General features: G+C 30.0%; 1 protein-coding gene across 1 annotated transcript in view; it reads left to right on the top strand.

The window, feature by feature from the left end:
* The window catches only part of LOC144835436 (uncharacterized), a 200,910-nt gene that overhangs the window by 4,140 nt on the left and 173,134 nt on the right, over positions 1 to 23,636 (top strand). The window contains exons 6-17 of the mRNA XM_078690521.1: positions 4,564 to 4,642; positions 8,187 to 8,224; positions 8,594 to 8,708; positions 9,555 to 9,570; positions 11,045 to 11,064; positions 11,295 to 11,426; positions 12,481 to 12,789; positions 13,562 to 13,872; positions 16,534 to 16,834; positions 18,156 to 18,195; positions 19,054 to 19,200; positions 19,442 to 19,617. Of these exons, the coding sequence (XP_078546647.1) occupies positions 4,564 to 4,642; positions 8,187 to 8,224; positions 8,594 to 8,708; positions 9,555 to 9,570; positions 11,045 to 11,064; positions 11,295 to 11,426; positions 12,481 to 12,789; positions 13,562 to 13,872; positions 16,534 to 16,834; positions 18,156 to 18,195; positions 19,054 to 19,200; positions 19,442 to 19,617 (1,684 nt within the window). The remainder of the gene's footprint in view (positions 1 to 4,563; positions 4,643 to 8,186; positions 8,225 to 8,593; positions 8,709 to 9,554; positions 9,571 to 11,044; positions 11,065 to 11,294; positions 11,427 to 12,480; positions 12,790 to 13,561; positions 13,873 to 16,533; positions 16,835 to 18,155; positions 18,196 to 19,053; positions 19,201 to 19,441; positions 19,618 to 23,636) is intronic.

Genomic DNA, 23,636 nt, shown 5'->3' with positions numbered 1-23,636 from the left:
ATATCCGTATCATCTTTCAAATCGGGTGTCAAAGTGTGACCCAAGTAATTATAAAAAACTCTAACAAAGGCAAGTTCCGACTCAAATAAGTACAATTTCCTGACTGTAGGACAGAATAAAATACATACAGATTTGTTCTTGCTATACAATATATCATGCGTTAAATGAGTATTTTTCACACATATGAATTAGATGTTGTAAGGCGGAGGCAGATGGTGCAGGGGCATTCCACAGTATTTGGTCCGTGGGTTTAAAAAATTCATTTACTGATTTTGATGTAACTCTTGAAGTTTATTAAATAACATTTTTTTTATTTTTTTGATATTGATTTTTTAAGTTATTGAATATTAAATAATAAAAAGTCATATTTGGCGTTACGGACGGGACATTTTTAATCCTATTTATTTCATAAACTATGCATCTTATTACTGTTTTTTCAACAGTTACTTTATGTCTCAATAATACATAATCAAGTATTTAATTAAAATTTTGTTGTTTATTAATTTCATACATCCATTTCAAATTCATAAATGTCCCGTCCGCGACGTTTTAGGCGGTTTCTTTACATTTATTTAAAAGTAATGATGCAAAAATCTTGATATTTCATTTTCTCCTCCTGAGGATCTCATTATATTATGAACTAATTTTTTGAAAATTTTAGATTTTGATGAAAATATCATATTTAAAAAATACATTGTTACGGACGGGACATTTTTGTTACGGACGGGACGTATCATTTAAATTCTAATTATTTCACAAACCATGCATCTTTTGAACATTTTTTGCCATATATAGTTACTCTATGTCCCTATTGTACATATTCAAGCATTCTATAACACATATTTTGTTTATTAAATTTCATATACATTTCAAAATTCTTAATTGTCCCATCCGCGACATTTTAATAGTAGTTTTATGGTGTTTTTTACATTTCAGTTAAAAGTATTGATACCACAATTTAATATTTTGTTTTCTCCTTTTAAAACTATATGCAATACATTATAAACAAATATTTTGAAACTTTTGGTGAAAATATCATATTCAAAAATGTATTGACATTTTTCGTAAGCACGGGACAGACATTTTTGTTAAGGACGGGACATATCATTTGAATCCTTTTTATTTCATAATAAAACCATGCATCTTGTTAACATTTTTGCCCATAAATATACTGCAGTTACTTTTTTTTCAAAGTAAGCTCCAATTATTCATAATAAAGTATTTTATTAAAATTGTTTATTAATTTCATACTTGCATTTCAAAATTCATAATTGTTACTTCTGAGACATTTCGATTGGGGGTTTTTCCTCACTTGTGTTTATTGAAGTAATGGCTTTAAAATTGTTTTTTTAATTCCTAATTTTAAATCTTAATTTTCAACTCCTAAGGATATTAAATTGCAATAGATTTAAACAAGTTTTTTAAAACTTGTATTTTTTTATTAAAAAAACATTACTATCAAAATTTATTGAATGTTACGGATGGGACATTTTTTTTATGGATGTGATGACAATATTGTAAGAATTAAAAAGTGTTTTTGTACTGTAGGCTGAGAAGTACTTTACAAAGGTGTTAACTGTTGTTTATTAATCACATAACATTGTGGTCTGTATTTAAAATAACAATCCACAAAAGAACAATACCTAAATCTAAAGCAACATGACCAGTATGAATGGGAGTATTGGGTGACTTTTTTTTTACTTTCATAATAAACATTGGCCATATATGTATACATTTATTCTACTTTGAATCTTGTATTCTTTTTTATTTCTAAGATATGTCTAGTTATATTCTCAATGTCCTGTCCGTAACAAAAAAATACTGTGGAATGCCCCTGCAATAAGTACCATATCATCCGCGTAACTAAGGTTGTTTTATTATTTGGTTGGTATACCAAGACACAAGAACTCTAACTAAACATAAGGGGGTTCCTCTATTAATCAGTTTCTTGTACAGTGTCCAATGATTAATACGATCAAATGCTTTGGAGGCATCTAAAAAACAGGCATAAATACCATTTCTATTATAAAATTCGATTGTCTGTTTGAGAATAAAAATACATGTTTCAGTTGAATGACAATTTTTAAACGCATACTGTCGGTCATTTGATTCGAGTGTATCACCACACATAAATCAAAACAGACTCAAACACTTTAGACATCACGCATGCAAGCGCAATAGGACGGTAGTTGTCTTTACTTGTAATGTCCCCTGTTTTAGATTTCACAATTGGTATGAGCACAACTTTAGATATCTCATTTGTCAATGACCATGAGATATCATGGCATTAAAGCATATACTGAGGACTACAGAAATTCGCTTACTCGCATACCTAATGTGTTCGCCTGTCAAATCATCAAATCCAGGGTATTTACCCATGGGGAGTTTATTAATAAAATCATTAACTTGCATAGAATTAGTACATAAACAGTCGTATGCATGTGTATATAACGTATCATTAACAAACTTTTCATTGGAAACATCAGAGATACAATTAAATAATGATTCAAAATGATTAGCTCATTGTTCACAGATTTCATCTTCACCTTTACCCTGATCAATTGAGTTGGTTTTAGATTTTTTAATCTGTTTCCAGGAAGAGTGATAATCATTTTGAGTAAACGATTGGGCCGTCTGGTACAGGATTATAATTATAAGATGGTATTCTAATGGATCGTTCAACTGCTATGTCATTAATTTTCTTTGCCAAATCGCCTCGTTGATCTGCGGCCTGCATTATATCACCACGCATGGATAATACGTCATATTTAATCTTTCGTATTTCAGTGTATAGTGCAGTAGCATCAATACGGTCTACAGGAACTATCGGCATTTTTGATAGGTCAGCAGCTACGAAGGTTGGAAGTGTTGCTAGGTTACAGTTAACAAAGAATGTCAACATATTATCATTTAACATGATGTCGATCTTTCTGGATCTTTTATGTACATTACATTCTTCATCCTCCACATATATAGAGAGTATTTCTTTGGCCTTTTTGACATCAGCAAGGGAGAAATACCCCATACATATCATATGTAAGGTGTCAAAATACTCCAATGTTATTTACTATAAAGCATAGTAATTCATTCACCACAGCATGCGTGCGTCTGTCATCATGATACATATTACTTTCTTTGGCATTATTTTGATCAATACATACTTGTTGTTGGATTGGACCGTATCTTCAGCATCAGCGGATATTCTCCGTTCATGGTTTACTTCCGACTGATTGGCCATTGATCGCTTATAGCCAGGCAAGATCGAATATTGTGATCAGAATTGCGATCGCCCGTTACCAACCGGATAGCGTCCCTGGTTACCGTTGTCCGGTTGATAGATCGTTTGAGCGCGAAAGGCCTAACTTCGAAATCGTGAATACTCACAATCGCATGAAGTATAATTCATATAATGGCTGTTATAGCATTTGATGACCTTATTCTACCATCAAAATATGACAGAATTGAAAATCCAATAAAATTTTTAGCATTTTAACGACAAGAAACTCAATCCAAAAAAACAGAACGTCCGTTCAATTCAACGCCCTCTATACATTAATATTATTCTAGCAATTATAATCAATTAATACAAAATACTTACTAGGCCTATAAATTAATAATTTAAAAAAGTTAAACAAAACATGTGAAGATGCTGCTATAAATATATTGAGCAAAACTTTGAATTGTATTATTTTGAAATAAATGCTGAGTAAGTCAGCAAAACCATAAATTCCAAATTCATTTGTACAATACATTTGTACATACTGTACAACTGTGTTGCTTAAACCACACTCCAGAAAAGAAAATATGATCGAAATTTGCAGAAAGAAGCAATTAAACACTGTTATTTCAAAGTTCAGAACGTCCGTAATTACTACGGAAATTCGGCCCAATTTTACGGACGTAGGGAAATGAAAAAAAAATAAAAAATCCGTTGACCGCCGTTAAATTGTGCGCGGTTAATTTTACGCTGCAGTCAGTAAATTTACATATAGACTCTTCTAACCCTGGACTTCTATAACGTTAATGGTTAATATATATGATGAAATGGGATCTAAAGTTTAATTTAGTGGCAAAAAAACATTTAGTATGAAATTAAGGGTGTTGTCCTGGCAACTGGGGCAACACCCCTGCGTCCGCTCCTGGGCTAAAAAACATACCGTACGGTACCTACATTCCCGACTCTTATTTGCGCATTTTTTCACGTCGCCATATATAATATTCAATAAAAACTAGTGAAACTTGAAATTTCATTGAATTGAAAAATTCAAAGAACTTAATTATTTGCAGGATGGTATTGGCATAAGCTGGCATTTTCTATTCCCGTAAATATTTATTTTCTTGTGGAAAACAGGATCTAAACTGGATTTATGTGGTAACCTGATCGTAATCAACAGGATAATCAATTTCAACCTAAACTATTTATGAAGGGTTGGAGACTTTGTAAATGTTGATTTCCTATACGATTAATTTTAGTAAAAGAAGCAAAAAAATGTTGTAATATTAGACTACAATTACATAGTTGATGTGATAGCTATTCATTGATTTGACACTGTTTTTTCAAAGACAATTCCTGATGATAATGAAGATAGTAAACTTCTAGCAAGACATCAAGAAGCATCTGGTGAAAGTACAGACGATAAAGGTAAATGCTAATATTGTTTCTTTAGTACTTCTATATATAATTTAAACAAATCAAACATAGTCGTTGCCCGTCCAATATCGTTTATCTTTTAATGATTTTGAGGTTTGGGAATCAAACAGACAGTACAGTATATAGTAAAATGCAAAACCTTAAAAGAAAGAATAAAAAGAATACTAATGAAAACCTCTATCTATTGAGGGGGATATCTTTTATAATTATAATGTACACTCATTTTGTAATTTCTAAATTTCTACTTAACTTGTCCTGAGGTTCCAAAGTTTAGTGGAGAAGTAAAATGTAGTGTAGTATATACATCAGTTTTGATGAGTTGAATGTATTTAGTATTTTCTTACTTCAGGAGGCCTGTTTTTTTAAAGGTTTATTCAGGGAAGGCGTTTATTTTTGTGGGTGTAATGGTAACATGTATAACCAAATCAATACCCCCAGATATATAAAAAAAATACAACACCCACAATTAATATAGTGATAAAATACAGTAACAATATTATGCTTCGTAAATTGTAGGACTGTCTGAGAAATACGTTGTTGTGTTGTATATTAATTTATACATTTATTTTTACAATATTTGAAAGCATGCTCTATAAAAACAATTTATTTCTTGCCACCCGACTTCTTCTTAATTGTTTCTCATTCAATGAGTGAATACTTTTAAATTACCAGGTAATTTTAATAGTTTAAATACAGGATTATTATATCAATATAAAATTATGTGTTTTTTTTAAATAAAGGAAGAGATATCGAAAACAGTCATACAGTAAGCTTTCGTTTTTTCTTTAAAATCTGCAATTTTACCAATATGTGCATACTAATAATATTTTTATTTATTTATTTTATTTATTTATATTTTATTATGAAGTTTTGATTCACATTGTAAAAACACCGTAGAAATTGCTTTAATAGTTTAATGTTTTCTCATATATTAATAATAAAAAAAAATCAAATGACATGTGTCTAAACTTGCTATAAATTTCAGTAGAAATTTGTATTATATAATTACATTCTTATGACATTATAATTCATTATTTTATCTTTATATTTTTATCTCTACATTACAAGAGGCCACACAAAATAACGTCTAATTAAAGTACAGTACTGTAATAATATCGATATGGAAACATTTTCACAGAATGAAGTAGTCAATCCATCTGGTCTTTCGATGCCATTTGAAAAACCTGTCATTTATGCTCAAGTGAAACGTGGCAGAAAATATTCTGGTGATATTTATTAATTATTTATAAAATATTTGAACATTTGAACAATTCCATGATCTAATGGTTGAGACATCTGTATATCAAGCAGAAGAATTCGGTTTCAAATGTCGGTCGAGGCGACTTTTCCTCATAGTCACAGATTTCCTCATCTGTATCGTTTCGAATTAATTAATTCGATTTCAGTATATCACCGGGTAGTTTAGAATTTCTTCTGTGTCTATTAATTTATATAATTTGTTTCCATCATTGTTGCTATTGTCTATCTAAACTTCGTTAATGCGTTTTGTGTAGATTATAGGCCTATCCTTCTAAATTAGGCTACTTATTATGATTGAGTGCAAAACCAAAACCAACTGACCAAATATGCATCAAATAGTCTTTCTCATCATCATGTTTTTTCCACATTACCTTTGTATTGCATTTTGAAAATAATGAAAACAATTTGACAGTGAATCTATTTTACCCAGTTTTTTTTGTATATTCACTTATAATTATTTGCGTATAATAATAGCTATACTTTAATTTGTTGCATAGGTTAGTTCTAATTGATATTTTTTAAATTTTACCAAACTATATTTTAACGTTTTGGAAGGATTTTAGTTTTTGTCAGACATACCTTATGTACCATACACAATGTTTTTTTTGTTATATCAATCCTAAATTCCTATGCGTTCATTGGTTTTAATTTTTTTTATTATTATTATATTTATGCCACTAGGAACATCAGATAGTATAATCAAAGAAGAAAAATGCAAGGTATTAATCATTTTTTAGAAAATGCTTATTTGAAGGGAGATAGGAGGCTGTTCTTATTGAGAAAAGTAAATCCTATTTTGTAATCAAACACGTGAAAGACAACATCTATCAAAGCAATTGTGTTCATTTACTTATTGTATATACTAATTGTGAAACTGAAAGTCGATAAAGTTGTTCCAGTCCATAGATACTTCCTTTGCTTATATGATAAAATATATGTTTTCGTAATTTATTTGGAATATGTCTTAATTAGTTTATGATAAATTATAGAAAGAGATTCAATACGCTGATCTTGATTTACAAGTCAGTACCTCAGGAAGAATAATAGATAATGAGGAGCAAACACCATATATGGAAATGTCACACGGAAAGCTTGTCAGGAAAGGTATTATGGTTGTATTTAAAATTTAAAGACACTGATTTTGTGTTTATTTCAAAATCATAAGAAAAGAAGAATATAATGCTTTGATAAACTGATATTTTTATTGTTTGGATTTCATATTATCAGGAACATTTTTTTTTCTTCTTTTGACTTAGGCTAATTGAATTGTTAGTAGGCCTAACATAGTGCTGCTTTTCAGAATGGCCCATTTACAAGTTAAAGTGAAAAATATTTTAAAAAATATAATTATATATAAAGCTACAGTAAATTTAAACGTATATATATAATATATATATTATAATAGAGATACGAAGTTTACAAGTAAAAGTAAATTGAAATACAAAAAATTGTATTTGTACAGTACATTTTGGCTAACCACTTGAGTTGATAAAATTCTTTTTAAAATTTATAGATATTTTCTATCATTTCTTTTTACTCAGTCCTTATCATTGTTGAATTGCACCAGTATTTTTTTGGAAGATTATTATTTTCTCAAAATGTTTGATTGTAGAAGTAATACAACATACTCTCTTATGACACAAAAATAAATTTGTTAAAAAATGAATATAAATTATGTTTTTAAAAGTCTTCCAACATCCCAAATAGCTTAAAATGAATTGCAAATATTAGGCCTGATAGTGACAACTTAAACAAGTTTAAATTTTAGTTTTACATTTTGTAAAATGAACAGAATACAAAGGAAAAGCCTGACAAATTCGAATACATGAATAACCTTTCTGCCTTTTGAACAAATGTATTTTGTATATAATTATTGCATTGTTTTTAATGGTCAGCTCAATCTTGTGAATAACTACTTCTACACACTTTTGTGTTCAATTAGATATGGCACAGTTTAATCAACCTAACATATTTTATTTTTTATTTTTAAAAACGGAGTGGATTGATTTGTTTGTTTTAATATTTCATGCTCTGATGTATGTATTAACTTTGTGGCATAATTTCTAATTTTATTTTCAAATAATATTGTTTTAGTTTTTAGAACGCATAATTAAAACATATTTATTTTTTTTTAATTGTCAGAATTTATACTTATTAAACTATTTTAAATGCATTTTAAAGCAAATTTAATTTCTAACATAAATGTTGACCATGCACTGAATATATTTAATCCTGCTTTGGCTTTTAATTGATTGGCTTTTTTATGCCGCTATAGGAACAACACAGATTGAACTTGAAGAAGAAAAGTCCAAGGTATTTCTAGTTTTAAAAAATACTCTGTTTAGATGAACGGTTTACAAATACACTTCCCCTACTAGGTATGAAGACTTAAACACACCCTATGTGCTAAAACAAAGCAAACATATTGCCAACACCTTTTCAAGCGATTGTGTTTATATGATCCCTATTGTGTCTTATATCAACAATCGCAAGAATGGTAATGAAAATGATATTGCAATTGAGTCCTTTAGAAACTGAAAGCTGATAAAGTTTATGCAGTACATCCTTAACTACTTTTCTTGTTTATATAATTTATTTCTGGTGCAACGTTTGTGTATATTTGTATGTATATGTTTGTACTTTGTTAAGAATATGTCTTAATTAGTTTATGATAAATCATAGAAAGAGATTCAATACGCTGATCTTGATTTACAAGTCAGTACCTCAGGAAGAATAATAGATAATGAGGAGCAAACACCATATATGGAAATGTCACACGGAAAGCTTGTCAGGAAAGGTATATAGTTGTTGTATCCACAATAATAATTTATTTTTGTTTAATTTTATTGTTGTTTCACTTGATTCAGATATGTTTATTTCCAGAAATTGTTAATTATTATATAATTGTTATTATTTCTTTTCTTTTAATTTGTATGCAATATAAAAATATTATATTTAAATGTTCCACTTATAATCTTGCGAAACAATAACCGATTAATAATTGTGTGAATAATTACCCTTAATTTCTTGGCAGCAGAAACAGGAACAATTGTTAATTTACCGGTTAAATGGCAGCGTAAACAATAATGGTTAAAACACCAAAGGGATAGAACGGCATTTAAACAAACCAAAATAACTTGAAAATTGCATTTTGGGTAATGTTAACCTTTTTGTCAATAACCAACCACTAATTTAAATGATTATTTGGGAGCACACATTTAGCAGAAATGCAGTCAGTTTACATTTTTTAATGCAAAATGCAGCAGAATTTTACACTTATTTATAATTGACTCGGAATCTGAAAAACTGCATTTTAGTTACTTTAAATGTACACAAAGTTCTCACAGCCCAAACATGCACACAAAGATACTCTTTTTAGAGAACACTGTCTATACACCACATAATACATGTTTTCCTTTTTTTAGGTCAATTTTACAAGTTTTTATTATTTTTTTTCAATTTTTTTTTTTAACAATGTCTAAAAAAGAAATTAAATTGATCATATTTTATGCAGCAAAATAATGAATCTTGACACATAATTTCTTTAAACTTGTAATTCTATCAAAATATTTATTTATCATGTCATAGCTATGTTTCAATAATGTACTGTTTATGTTTTGTTTCTTGTTTTCTTTTGTTGTAGGGAAAGACGAACAAAGGTAATGGTTTGTAGATTATAAATCAATTTCCAGCAAATTTTATTTTGTTTAAATTGCTTAATCACATGGTGTCTTTACTCATCAACATTACAATCACTTCAATTGAACCAATGTTTAAAAACATTTATGTTTTTGTTCATGTTTTAAGCTACACGTACATTCATTTTTATGCTGCTATAATGTTCACTATTCTACTTTATTATCACATATGATAATTCTGTTCTTAAAGGGTTCCGTTTATTTATATTTATAGTTAGGTAGTTTAACCAATGTAATCCCATGTCCGGAGAACCCTATAAAATGAAAATAGTGCAATAAAAAAAAGTATGGGTAGGGTATACAATGGATAATGTTTGCTATAGCATGAAAATAAAAATCTGAAGTTGAATAAAAACACCAGAAACGTAGGCTAAAATTCAAATTTTATTACCTATATTTAGTCATCTGATAATATTTTTGTTTGTATCTATCCACCCACTGATAAGAAAATGCTTATTAATTTTTAACATAGTCATGTAGCACAATAACAATTATATATATATATTATATAACAACAACAAAATATATGAAACAGGAGAAATTATAGATCGATAATTATTATAATGTATGGTCGCAACTGGCCGTTAATGACATATTTGATATTATTTTGGAAAAACATCATAACATACATGAAATATTTGATTAATGGTTAATGGTTTTAAATTAGTTGTATAGCGCAAAATACGGTTTACCGTATATCCATCCGTCAGGTTCCTTCAATTGCTCATTTTAAGACGGCTTTGAAATTGGCATTTTTAACTCTAAACTTGATTTTTTATTTCTTTTATCAAAGCACTGCGGCTTTGCAAATTATTATCTATATAATTTTTTCAGTAGCTAGAAGAGATTATAAAATTATTAAACTTGTTTTAACAGGGTACATTTAATATAAGAGGTCTAATAAATACCTTAATGGTTTCACAAGCATAATATAAAAATCATGGCTACTGTTTTAATAAAATTACACCACTGGGTATAAGCATACCCTGTATATTTTACATTTCATTTCAATCGTTCAAATGCAGTTCTTTCTTTAAATATTCTTGTTTCTTATATTTTTGTAGTGTATAAGTTTGCCTGCTTGAATTTGTAATGTTTTTGTACTGGATTTTGTAATCATTAAAATGGGTTGCTTCTTTGTACATGGCTTTTACCTGTTCAGGATCTGTCAGGATATATGATTTCATTTTATTGTGAAAATAACAGTTCATGGAATTGTTGAAACGGTTTTATATACAAAGTAATTCAAAATTAAGTACTTCAACCATAATGCCTAAAAGGTTCATTCGCAACTGCACCTTTTTATCATCCGATAACCATCCAGAAATTAACAAACTTGTATGACATTCTGATATGTGGATGGTATGGATGTACCTAGTCAATCTTATATATTTCCCTGAAAAATATTATTATTACACTTTTTCTTTTTCTTTAGATCTGAAACTTCATATTCAAGTAAGTAACATTAATATACATTCTTTCAATTTTACAGTTATAAATTGATGATGACATTATTGATGATGAGATGATTGATGAGAATTGATCAAGTTTCAAAGCTTATTTATATTATAGTATATACAAGTCAATTTTATTTTTTGCTTAATTAACTTTGAAATAATTAGTTAAATTAAAAGCATATAAAAAAGATGATTGTGACATACCTGTGTATAAATTGTCTTTTAAAGTGTTTACCAATGGTAGAGGAAGAATCAGCCTAAGAGTTCAAAATCCTGTAAAATCTGATTCAGGGGCGTACAGCTGCAACATAGAGGGCAGTAGACAGCAACATCCAGTTCACAGCAGTTTATCTGTTTATTGTGAGTTTTTATAAATTTTATTTTAATTTATTATTTTTCACTCCGAGGTCTGTGTTATTGTTTCTTCTTTTTATTTTTTATTTTATCTATCTTAACAAGTAAATCTTTCTTACAATTTATAAAAATATCCATTTTTCATATTGATGTGATGTTACTAGTTTATTGAATGAATGCATAGTCATACGAAGAGAAGCATAACAAAATGGTTAGGTTTGGGAACAAAATCAGTTTATAAGAAAGATACTGAGCATTATAGGAAATTATTCCGACTTTTTTCGTTTTCTCTCACGAGTGCCAGGAATTTGTTTTAAACGATAGGTCTGTATACTATTGTAGCATTTGCTAATATTGATTTTTTAATTCATGTCTTTGAATGTTTTATTATTTGAATTTTCAGATTTGCCTTTTGCATGTTTTTGTACCAATGTATTGCTTCAATTGTAATATGCCTATTTTTGTTACAAAGAAATCAGTGAGGGAATCAGTTGCAATGCAATGTTGCAGTATAATATGTTAATTGAACACCACCCACCTCCACTTGCTGTGTTTTTAGATTTTTTATTAGTTTTTTAAGCGGTATTTGTACACCAATGTTAATATACTATAAATCTTGAAAGTGTGTACTACTATGTTACACTAGTTGACTAACATTCTTATAATAAATTCCCTATTTCAACGAACTCATTTGCAATAAAGGAGTGATGCTGCTTTTATTTCTTTAAATACACCAGTATATACCCATGTTCCCATTCCTCCTTTTATTGATTTTAAATTTCCATGATAGATTGGTTTTGGTTTATTTTGTATATGGTGACGTGTTTATTTGCAGTAATGTCAAGGGTCAACAACAAGATCTGTTTTAACTTTTTGATTTTCCATTTATATCTATAAAATATACCAAATAAATCTACTATTAATATAAAAACTATCTCATCTATATTTATTTAATCTTTTTGTGTGAAAACGGGTTATGTTATACTCGGTTTCAGTTCATGTATCGTTTAAACCACAATTTATAACAGCAAAATGTATGATTTACATGATATTTTTAAAGGGATACAGATGGTAAACCCAGAGTACTCAGCAACACTTGGTATCAATAATTTTGAAATGAAGTGCATATATGGACCAGCAGATATGCCGTTAACAGGTTACAAGTGGAAGAAAATTAAAGAAGATGAAATCGAGGATTGTTCTAAAAATCCTAATTTTGAAGTTAAATGTTACCAAAATAACATTCTCTCGTTAAAGAAAAAAAACAATGTTATAATTGGTGATACTGGAACGTATCAATGTGAAATTCAACCAATTGAAGGAGAAAAAAATCTGAAAGCTTCTACAAAGCTAGCAGTAGTAGCTAAAGGTAATTTATTTAGATAATTAATTAACACTGTACAGTTACGGATTTGGGAAACAAGGGACGTGGATATGGTGTGTAATACATATGCATTGTAAAACAATGTGCTTAACTCAACCTAATGTTTTATCTTTTGCATTGAAATTTGCTGTAGTATTCCTATTTTAAACATTTATTTTAGATACTAAATTAAAATTTGTTTTGGTATTATTTCGTAATTTTTAAAGTATACTTTAGTGGCCTAAACAGTATGATACAGTAATTGATCAGTTGATTTGTATGCCTAGCTAAACAAATCTAGTACTTGGTTGCAGTCCTGCCAAACACCATGCACATCCTACATCACCACACATCAAACAATACTATGCATAATGTACTGTGTGGTGTTGTGGTATGCGATCTGTTTAGTATGGAAAGTAATACATTTCAATACAATACAGGATCTCTAATTTAACACGTATGCATTTTGGATCTCTTAAAAGGCAAGAACTTGCGCAAGGCCAGCCAGTGGTGTTCCCCAATAGGTTCTTTGGGCTTAACATCAAATGTTCAATTTAAAATCGTCTTGGTCTAGTCTATTTTGCAAATTCAGTTTTCGTACGTGTTTTAATATATATTGTAGAAACAAATCATGGTTTTATTAAAATAGTAAAGTGTTGAAGTACTTACAATAAACAATAAGATATTTATATTTGTTAATTCTTTTTAGAATAATACCATTGATATTTACAGATACTTATACATATTTAACGTACATGGCATTTGTTTGTTGTTTTAGATGCATTATTTACAAGGGAAAAACGTATAATTTGTTTAGCAGAAGACGCTATCATTCCTTTTTATATGTTGTCAAATCCTCCACATATTGATGAAGTTATTTTTGAAAAATTTGAATCCGGGAAATGGAAGAAAGTTGGAAGTTCAAAATGTTCTGGCAGATTGTGTGTACATTTTGATACAGCAACACTGAAAGGCTATCTTACAATTTCAAAAGTTGAACATTCTGATGCTGGTGACTACCGCCTCAAATGTGTGACAGATAAAAAGGATATTGTTTACTTGGCAAACTGCAATTTAAAAGTTGTAGATCTGGGCTGTAAGTATATAATGCCAAGTTAAATAACCTACATGAGCAAATTTACCATGAAAGAGTATTAAGAAATATTAGCAAACATTAGCAACACCTGAACAACAAATTGAAACACTATCCAGTTACATCTTGTGACAAGTTTTGGTTTAATTCAACTATGGAAGTACTTATTTTATATCTCCATGTTTGTTGAATATACCATATTACTGCATTCTTAATTGATGTTAATTATTTTTAGACAAATTGAATGTATGGAATATTATCTTAACGTTGATAAGTGTATTACTCTATAATTTTGCTCCTTCTGTACAACGACAAACATTTAAGTAATGATAAATAGTTTATCCACTTAATCCTGTTATTTTTGCTGCCAAAAAACACCTATTTATAATTACTGTTTTCATAAATTCACCTACATTTTCTAGTAGCATAACAACTAGAAAAATATTTGACCGCCTACTAAGCGCATTGCATATTGGGTATTGTTAACGTTTCTTTCGTTTATTGCCACTCACTGATGATTGAAACACTTTTTTATGAGCACAAATTTAGCAAACATTTTTTAATCTATTTTCAAATCAGCGTTATGCAGCAGAAAACAGGTATTTCGTTTAAAAAAAAATTGAATTTATTACTTTTTAAAGACATGAATGATTGTTTTCTAAAATCTGGAGGAAAGGCTGTTTTAACTTGCAAGTATGAAAGTGAGGATAAAGAGATTGCTGTTAATTGGTATAAAAAGACTTTCGATGTAAAGAAATTTATGTGGTCTTCTGATGAATCAAATATGGCAACAAGAATACAGGGAAGATACAAAGCAACCTTTGACAGTACAAAATCAACTTTAGAGTTTGAAAAGGTAACTTTTGATGATGCAGGAGAGTACATCTGTGAACTGAGTAAGAATATGACATCTGTAGAGGGCAAGATTGAGAAAGTAACGCATGGAATCATAGCAAATTTGTATGTACGAGGTAAGTATAATTTAAAGAGCTTTTGCCTTTTTAACATTAAAACAAGATGCAATTAAACTCTCTTTTTTTAAACAAATCAATTTGTTATTTTCTAATTACACCTGATTATCTATTTGCATACAATGTGTTATACCTACCTATCCTCTTTGGGCCGAGTGTTCCATAAGGCTACAACGTGTTATCTCCAATCAGATCTTTTTCTAGCTTCTGTTTATTTATTTCTTTATTTTTTTTTTATTTATTTTTTTTTAAAACCATATTTAATGAGGGTGATCCATCCAGCTATTGCTGATCATTAGGGACCCTCAGAGGTTCACAAGACAAACATATACACAAGATGCTCTACATAAACAAAGTCTTATTACAAGTCTTTGGGAGTGGAGTAATTAGGTCCTTAGAAAAAATCCTGACATGTGACGGGACTTGAACCCAGGACCCTTGGAGTGGTAGCCAAGCATCATAACCACCAAGCCACAACTCCGCTTCATTACATGATCTCTTTCCAGGTTGTTTTGGGTCGACCCTTCCGGTATCCATGATAATGCGGGCATACAATTAAATTTATTTATTTTATACAATTTATTGTCAGAACATTGCCTATCTAGCTACTTCTACATACATTCTTATTTACACTTCATCACTAATTATTTTAACTTTAGTTTTGCTAATTATTTCTATGTTAAACACAACATCTGATCTTCAAGATTCTTCTTAAAGCATTTGAATTGAAAGATATTCAATTTCCTGTTGTCTCAATTTTCCATTATTCCAGACAAGACAATCAATTTTCTCTTCCACGAGTACTTAGTTATGCTTTGCTTTTGTTATTGCATCTTGTAGCCAAGTACTTCTTTTCCAGTTTCCTTGTATGCAGTTATACTGTTACTCCATTTCTTTCCCCAACGTCTTCCTCACCGACTGTCTGCTCCTCTCAGAATGTTCAAGCTCATTAGTGTCAAACGTAATCCTGTTACTTCTGTGCTAATGCTTACTTTTTAGTTTCAATTGAATTTGCGTACGATTTAGATGGTCACTTGCGATGTCAGCAACTCTCTTATCGATGAACTTTGTTGCTTACTGATTGATTTTTTTATGATCTATTGTGGATGTTTTTCACTCCTCCTGTGTATTTCCAGATGTATTTGTGTATATTTCGATGTGAAAAGATTGTACCAGTTATCACTTTTAAGCTGTTTCGTCCGCAACCGTCGACAAGTTTTTCTTTATTTTCGCTTCTTTCTTCCAATGCCATGTTTCTTCATTACATCTCCATACCCTTCATTTTCATCTCCTATCACAATGAGTAGGTCATGTCTGTGTATGCTATCTATCCATCTTCCAAATGCAAGTACTAATCATATTTAATTTCTTGTCTTTTTGTCCGTTGGTTAAGGGCATCAGACGAGCTACGGGTTTCTTGGATTGTCCCGCTCTTTTGTTTAAAAATACCTAATTATTTGAGGAAAAATAGTTTTTTAGATTCTCCATCTAGTGAAAATGTATGTCTAGTTGAATCTTATATACTGTATAGTATTTCCCACTTTAATCAAGTGTAAGGCTGTTTTTTAAATGAAGTGGAGTAATACAACATTGTTTATTTGCATCTATTCTAATAATTCTACTACATAGCTAACAGTGACTACTTTCCTTGCTATTCTCTCATTTGTTACATATTTTTTCAAAGACATGGATGATTGTTTTACAACACCTGGAGAAAATGCTGTTTTAACGTGCAAATATGAAAGTGATAAAGATATTGTTGTTCGTTGGTATAAGAAGACTGTTGATGGAAAGGAATTGATAAGGTCTTCTAGTGAATCAATGCAGAGGATAAAACAGGTAGAAGAAGCAAACAAAGGAACTATTGGTCTTAATGAAACACGGTTAGAATTTAAGAAGGTAGTTTTAACTGATGCTGGAGTGTACATATGTAATCTGCGTAAGAAGAACATAACTCATGAAATAACAGCAAATCTGTATGCACCATGTAAGTATATTGTTATAGCTTTTTCATTATGATAATAATTTAAATCAAGTTAACACATCCACAAATACTTTCTGACGCTTTTTATTTTACGGACTAAAATACGGTTCTCGGGTTCAAGTCGTGACCCGGTCATCCAGCTATACCATTGACCAACATAATGAAGTAAATATACCTTAGCCACAACCATGGTTTAAGAATATCGTCTATACGTCTCCAAAAATGGCATTTGTATTGTTTTTATTTGGAGGGTAAACATTGCGCTGATTTCCTGACCAATGTGAAATAGGAAATCAGCACAATCTAGCTTTTCTCCTTTATAACGCACATGATATCGTCACTGTGTCGTGTTAGAAACCGTAAGATATTAAATTAAATTGCCATAACTATTAACATATAATGCATGTAATTTCGTTTTCGCCCTTCAATATCATCATGTGTTCGACCAGATAATCTGAATCTAAAAAAATTCATCGTCTCGACACTTCACTGTTTCTTGTAAGCTGCGTTTTACGTTAAAAATAAAGGTACTTATGACATCACTAAAACTTTAACGTTGTTTGTACTTTTCAATTTCTCAAGCTGCGGCCCACAAGCCTATTTTGTAGCCTGTAAGTTGTTGAAGTGTTAGTAAAATATAATGCAATAGAATTACTGAAGAGTAATCATTAGTTATGTGTACCAACTATGCAAATGCCAATTATGCATAGATTGATTGTGTTATACAAATTAAATAACGAGTATTCATGATATCACAATATGCACTAAGTAGTCCAGGTTAGATATAACCAAACACAATTTATACAAGTAGCCGCAATTGACAGATACAAATTGTGTTGTGCATACACAGCCCAACTTCGGGCCGCGACCCATGGTTTACGGAGCTTCGCTTTTCAGTAGTATTGTACGGTACATACGGTATAATTATAAAAAGTTATAAACAGTAAGCATATATTCCTTTTAAAAACTTCAATTAAAAATATAAATACTAGTTACGAAAATGTTTACTAAATGCTAACGTGTAAAGACATTAAAGGTTTTCTTATACATAGATTGAATGTACCTAAAATACGGATGTTCATAATCTTCTTGAAACCAAATATTTCTGGAAAAACTGTTATAAATACCAAATAGTTTCAAGACAATACTTTGTTTGTTTGTTTTGCTTTTTAGAATTAAAATTAAAGAAAACAAAAGTGTCCTGTAATATTAAAAGATATTTTCCTTTGACATTAGGCTCTACAGTACATTATCAAAACAAATCATTTATGGTACAAATAAGAATATTGAACCTATTATAAATATTGTTTTCTTTTTTTTACAGGGAATGTCTTCACTGATATTGAACCAGGAAACATTTACAGGTAAATTTAAATAAAATATCTGTTTAAACTGGTATCATCTTAATAATAGCTTTGAATAAAACTTTAATCATAGTTTTAAAAAAGGAAATGTTAAAATGGAGGTTATCCTTGGGAAGAAAGAAAGATTGTTTATAATACATTTGTCAAGGACACGTTGAATTTGAAATAAATCATTTGTTGTGCTGTTATGATTACATTGCAAAGTACTAGCAATAAATATTCTAAGGATCACAAAAAGGAATAATTATTAACATGAATATATTCGACGTACTGTAAAAGCAACAATTGTAGCTGATTAAGATAACAGCGATGTTTCGCAACATATTGGTCGTGTCCCATTGTTTTAGTCACAAAAACAATTTGATTGGTTGAAAAATAATTTCCCATGCCTATAAATTGCCTCTAAACGTATCTACAAAACTCGGAATAAATTTTTATAATCGTTTTGGAACTGTTTCATGTAGGCAAAGAGCCTGTAGAATATGTAAATAAATCTGATTGTCCATGTTTTGTCAAATGTTGTATTACACTAGTTCAAGGGGCTGCCTGTCAATAAATAATAAGTATTTTATTCATAGTTAAACTTGTTTAGATACTATATTAGTCATTTATTTTATGTTATGACAATTCGGAATTAAACTAGATTCCAGATAGCTAGCATAACCGTTATATTATTTAATTCTCCCTCAATTTCTCAATTTTGTTGAGATTTTACAATCTGCTATCTTTTAAAAATCCCAATAGTTTTGTTTTAATTGTCTATGTAATGTGGGAGATTCATATACAAATTATTAATCTCATAATTTTGTTTTTCAAAACTGTTTTTTTTTTTGGTAAGAAAATGTTCTTGTTTTTCAGGAAACCAGCTGTTATTTATATTAACAATAATTGTCTTGTCTTTTGTGAACAAAACAACTCAGTAGTAATGCGCAGGGGAACACTTATCGACGAGAGTCGGATACAATGGCAACATCCACAAGTGATTGTGAAAGAAGAAGATGCAAGGTATTATAAAGTATTATAGTAAATCAATAAAGTCTGAAATATGTTGACCAACCTGGGCTAATTGACAATTTTTGATAATTATTTATACAGCAATACAAACAAACTGATATTTACAATTATTAACATTTTAATTATATAAACTACCTTTGAGAAATTATTCTAAATTAATAACCTTTATAAAATTACAGTGATGGTTCTTAATACATTTAAAAATAATATATATTTACTATTTACTGCAAAGCATTCCAAATCTAGTACCAATTGTGACAAGTAAGGAAGATGGAATCGCGATTTTAATGTGTATTAGTCAAGATAATAACACCAAGGAGAGGAAGATAATAAGGATGACAACTAATGACAGTGGAAACAGTTGGAAAGGACCATATGATGTAAAAGTTGATTTGACAGGCATTTATAGTCAGTATAATTTGGTTTGTATAACAGTTGTTAGTTCTGCTAGGTAATTTACGAGTATTATGCTTTGTCACAATTAATGATGCAACCAGAACAACTTTCCAACTACAGTGGTACGTGTAATATATTTTACTAATTTCTTCATATATGGTTTATTGTGAAAGATATTGTAAAATGATATTGTTTTACTGAAGTAAATGTATATGCACTAGAAAATAGTAATGCATGCAAAGCAGTATGGTGTAACATTTTTAGCAAATTTTGTACCTAACTATACTATTTTATTTTGTTTTTTAGCGATTAAAAAATGTGTGTGCGTAAATTCGAACGAATTGGTTGTTGCATGTTGGAAACTAGAGAATAATGAAAGTAAGACAACTTGCCAAAGTAAAGTGTCAGTAATGTTAAAGAATGGGAATGATAAAACTGTATTGAAATTGTTATGACAAATTGTTGTTGCAGAAAAGGTATTTGTAATGAAAAGTACTGATGATGGTCGTACCTGGAATATTGTAACTGCTGTTAAATCACTAGATAGTACCTTAGGAAATCACACACAGGTAATAATCATATCATACAAAAAAGTGTGTTCTATTTCATCAAAGATTTGGTGTAAAACCTTGTTTGATATGCAAACACATTATTTCATTAGATTGTTAAATTTGAAATAAAAAACAAAGAAGTCATCTACTTTATCTGCTCATTGAATGACTGTATGCAGTGTATCAGCAATGAAGGATGTGGACAACTTGATGCGAGGAGTGAAGATCCGTCAGAAGCACATCCAAAATGCCAGCTAGGCATACCCAACAATATTCCAGTATGTATTTCTTGTTACAATGTTATTTCTTAAGTAACAAAATCTAGGCCTATCTACTTTTTTGTAATTTAAATATAAACAATAATATCTTTCTTTAATGTCTAGGGTGGCATTGTACGAACAACAAGAACAGATGGTTTCTACCAAATAGCAATGACAAGTCATGGGAATGAAACAACTGAAAAGTGTCTTTCTCTTTACTTAAGTGAAGATGGTTGTAAACACTGGTCTCAGTTTTGCCCACTAGGTCTAGTTAATGCAGAAGAATCGGACCTAGCTTATGCAACAAATTGGATAGAAAAACCTGTGGGAATAGTGTGCGTTTATAGATATGGTTCAAAAACAAAAGGTTATAACATTGGACTACAGATGATTTCTACTTAGAATTTGAACAACAAAAAATGAATATTTTAAAAGCAGAGAAGTGATCCCACCTGGTTCTCATAGCTATAATCTGCTATCTGCACACCATCCTGATTGTGTATGTGCTGTGGCACAATATTTAAGTTTGGTTAAATACAGTAATATTAATGTTTACTTGTTTTAAATATACATAAATGCATTTATAACAAATCTCTAATAATGCTGTAGTTTAAGTAGTATTTTATTTTAAATATCATGGGAAGCATGAATTTATATACATTTAAAAATATATAATATTTGTGAGAAATTGATTTGTTTTTAGCTAGGATGTATTTTTTTTCAATTTGCTGACAGTATATCTACTGTGCCACACTGCATGTTATGTGGTCCGAAGAGTGTATGATAAGTGTCTGTACTTTCACCACTGGGACGGATTATGTAAAGTATAATGCACAGTAGAAGTTGCATGCTTGAACAAATTTATTTCATTTTGCATACGGTGTTTGTCATAACAATAATTTAAATCTTACTTAATGGATGGATGGAGCTTTCGTCAATTGATATGAGGTATGGTCATGGCAAGTTGTCTAGTATATTGATTATCACTTTATACCGTAAAGTACTTGCTACAATTGCTTTAAATGTACCGTATCTTGTATGATACATGAGGTATACGCATTTTATGAATATATATTTTTTCATTTATCTTGCCTACAGTAAGCGCAGTGTTGTGCTATTAATTTACTATAATTAGAATAGTATTTAATGATGTTTGTTTATAGAAATGTCTTTAATGAGTAAAAATGGTATGTTTGATTAAATTTCAGTTTAGGAGAAATTCATGAATATCAACTTTTATTTTTATTTCTAGTACGGAATTTGTTTTAGTTTGATGATGATGATGCGATGACGATCATCATTCAAATGAGTCGGCGCCCTTGATTAAAATAATATGGAAGTATTTAGATCCTATTATTAGAATCTATATGCGATATCTATATTGTTCATTTTCAGAAATTCAAAAATATATTGACTAAATAACAAATTAGATTTTAAGAAGCTAATTGCCTTTGAGTTCAATCAATGAATCAAAGTAACATTTATTTATTCCTTTACAAAATACAGCTATTTTACGGAAAATAATTTATTAGAATACTTTTGACTGATGACAAAAGTATTCTAATACATTATTTTTCGAGAGGAAAAACGTTTCCTAAACACACACCTTATACCGAATAATGCAAGTATAGTAAAATGTACAGTACTCCATGTTGTTTTCAAGCTGCAATTGCTTTATCGGATTTTCCAAACATTTTCTAAATCTTATTTTAATTATGATAACCTAATAAATGTCGAACTAAAAAGACACGTTTTTCTTTTATTCAATTATAAAATTGGTTCATGACGAACCGTGCTACGCAACAGTGTTGAACTCTCATGGTTGAATATTAATATGTTTATGAGATGGGAAAAATTAATAAATAATGCTCTATCCAAAGAGGCGAGATCGCAGAAAAACAATATTTAAAACTAGAAAGCCACTCTACCTCCGCCTACTCTAACATTCTCCTACATAAGATTTCTCCGGCAAACTATAATGTGATTTAGGCTAATTTCACTACAATCATGTATATGCGAATTTGATGTAATGGTTATGTGACCAGCCTTTCAACTACCAATAGTTTCAGTTGACTAACAATAGAAAAGCAATGCCAAAAACGGGTGAATTTGAAAAGAAATAGGGGTTTTTTTTAAACTACCCGTATAAAAAAACCTGTAAATTAAATCAAATTATGTTTTAAAATTACTAATTACAAATTATAACTCTTGCCTCTTGTACAAAAAAAAAAGTTTTTTGGACAAGTTGTTCTCGAGAAAATGCAATTTCAGTTTACTTGTTACCTTAAGACTGCTCGCCAGCTTTTGAAAATTCTGTCCTATCTTTTAACTTTAGCAGGTCTGCAGATAATACTAAAAACTGGTCCAGAATTGGGACCGTGGTCCGGATTGCCTCTAACATTTAATGGAGTGTTCCTTGACCACATATCTATTTGTATTCTCATTTTGGTAAAGATCTAATTGTTTTTTGAGTAATCCTGCTAACAAACAAATAGAAAAACACACACGATCGACTACATATACCTCATTGGCGGATGTAAAAAATGAAAGTGCATTTCAGTATCACAAGCGTTTGTAAATATGTAACGTAGGCCTACAGATACTATCAATTCATACTATTTGTATCTTAAGCCTATTTTCTTTTCGCGTCGACTATGTGTATTATAAGGATGTTTGACTATATAAAACTCTTTATGAGTAACCCGAATGTTCTAGACTGCCTGAACCCCTCCCTCAGCAATCGGGGCACGCGGTCACCGTCGGGGAAATGCTGGTGCCACTACTGGAGTGATAGAAAAGAATAATCGATATCCATGATACAAGGATACACTTTGGTGCATTTTACTTGTTTGTATAAATTAAATAATGTTTGCATAATTCCTTGGTATACACTATGAACACAGGTCCCTGATCGACTCTGTAATCCAAACTTGTATTCTTTGGTAATCGAATGTCAGCAGTGTTTTGGACCATTATCGGAAATCATTTTTTAACACAGTATAAAATAGGTTTATTTAGAAAATATTCTGCCCTATGTTTGGAATAAACAGAACGGCTAGTAGTAGGCATAACCTAAGAATTTCCAGCTTTATGATTTTTGTATATTTTGAGAGGAACATAGAGAGAATATCGAGAAAAAAACAACAACCGAGTGATTTTGGTGGCTTTGCATACGCTACAACTATTAAGTTATAGCCTATAGGGCCTACTACTTTTAGGA

Source organism: Antedon bifida, chromosome 2 (assembly GCF_963402885.1).
Source record: "Antedon bifida chromosome 2, ecAntBifi1.1, whole genome shotgun sequence".
Classification (NCBI taxonomy): domain Eukaryota; kingdom Metazoa; phylum Echinodermata; class Crinoidea; order Comatulida; family Antedonidae; genus Antedon; species Antedon bifida.
Note: the sequence above shows the minus strand (reverse complement) of the source record. Positions and strands in the feature narration are given on the sequence as shown.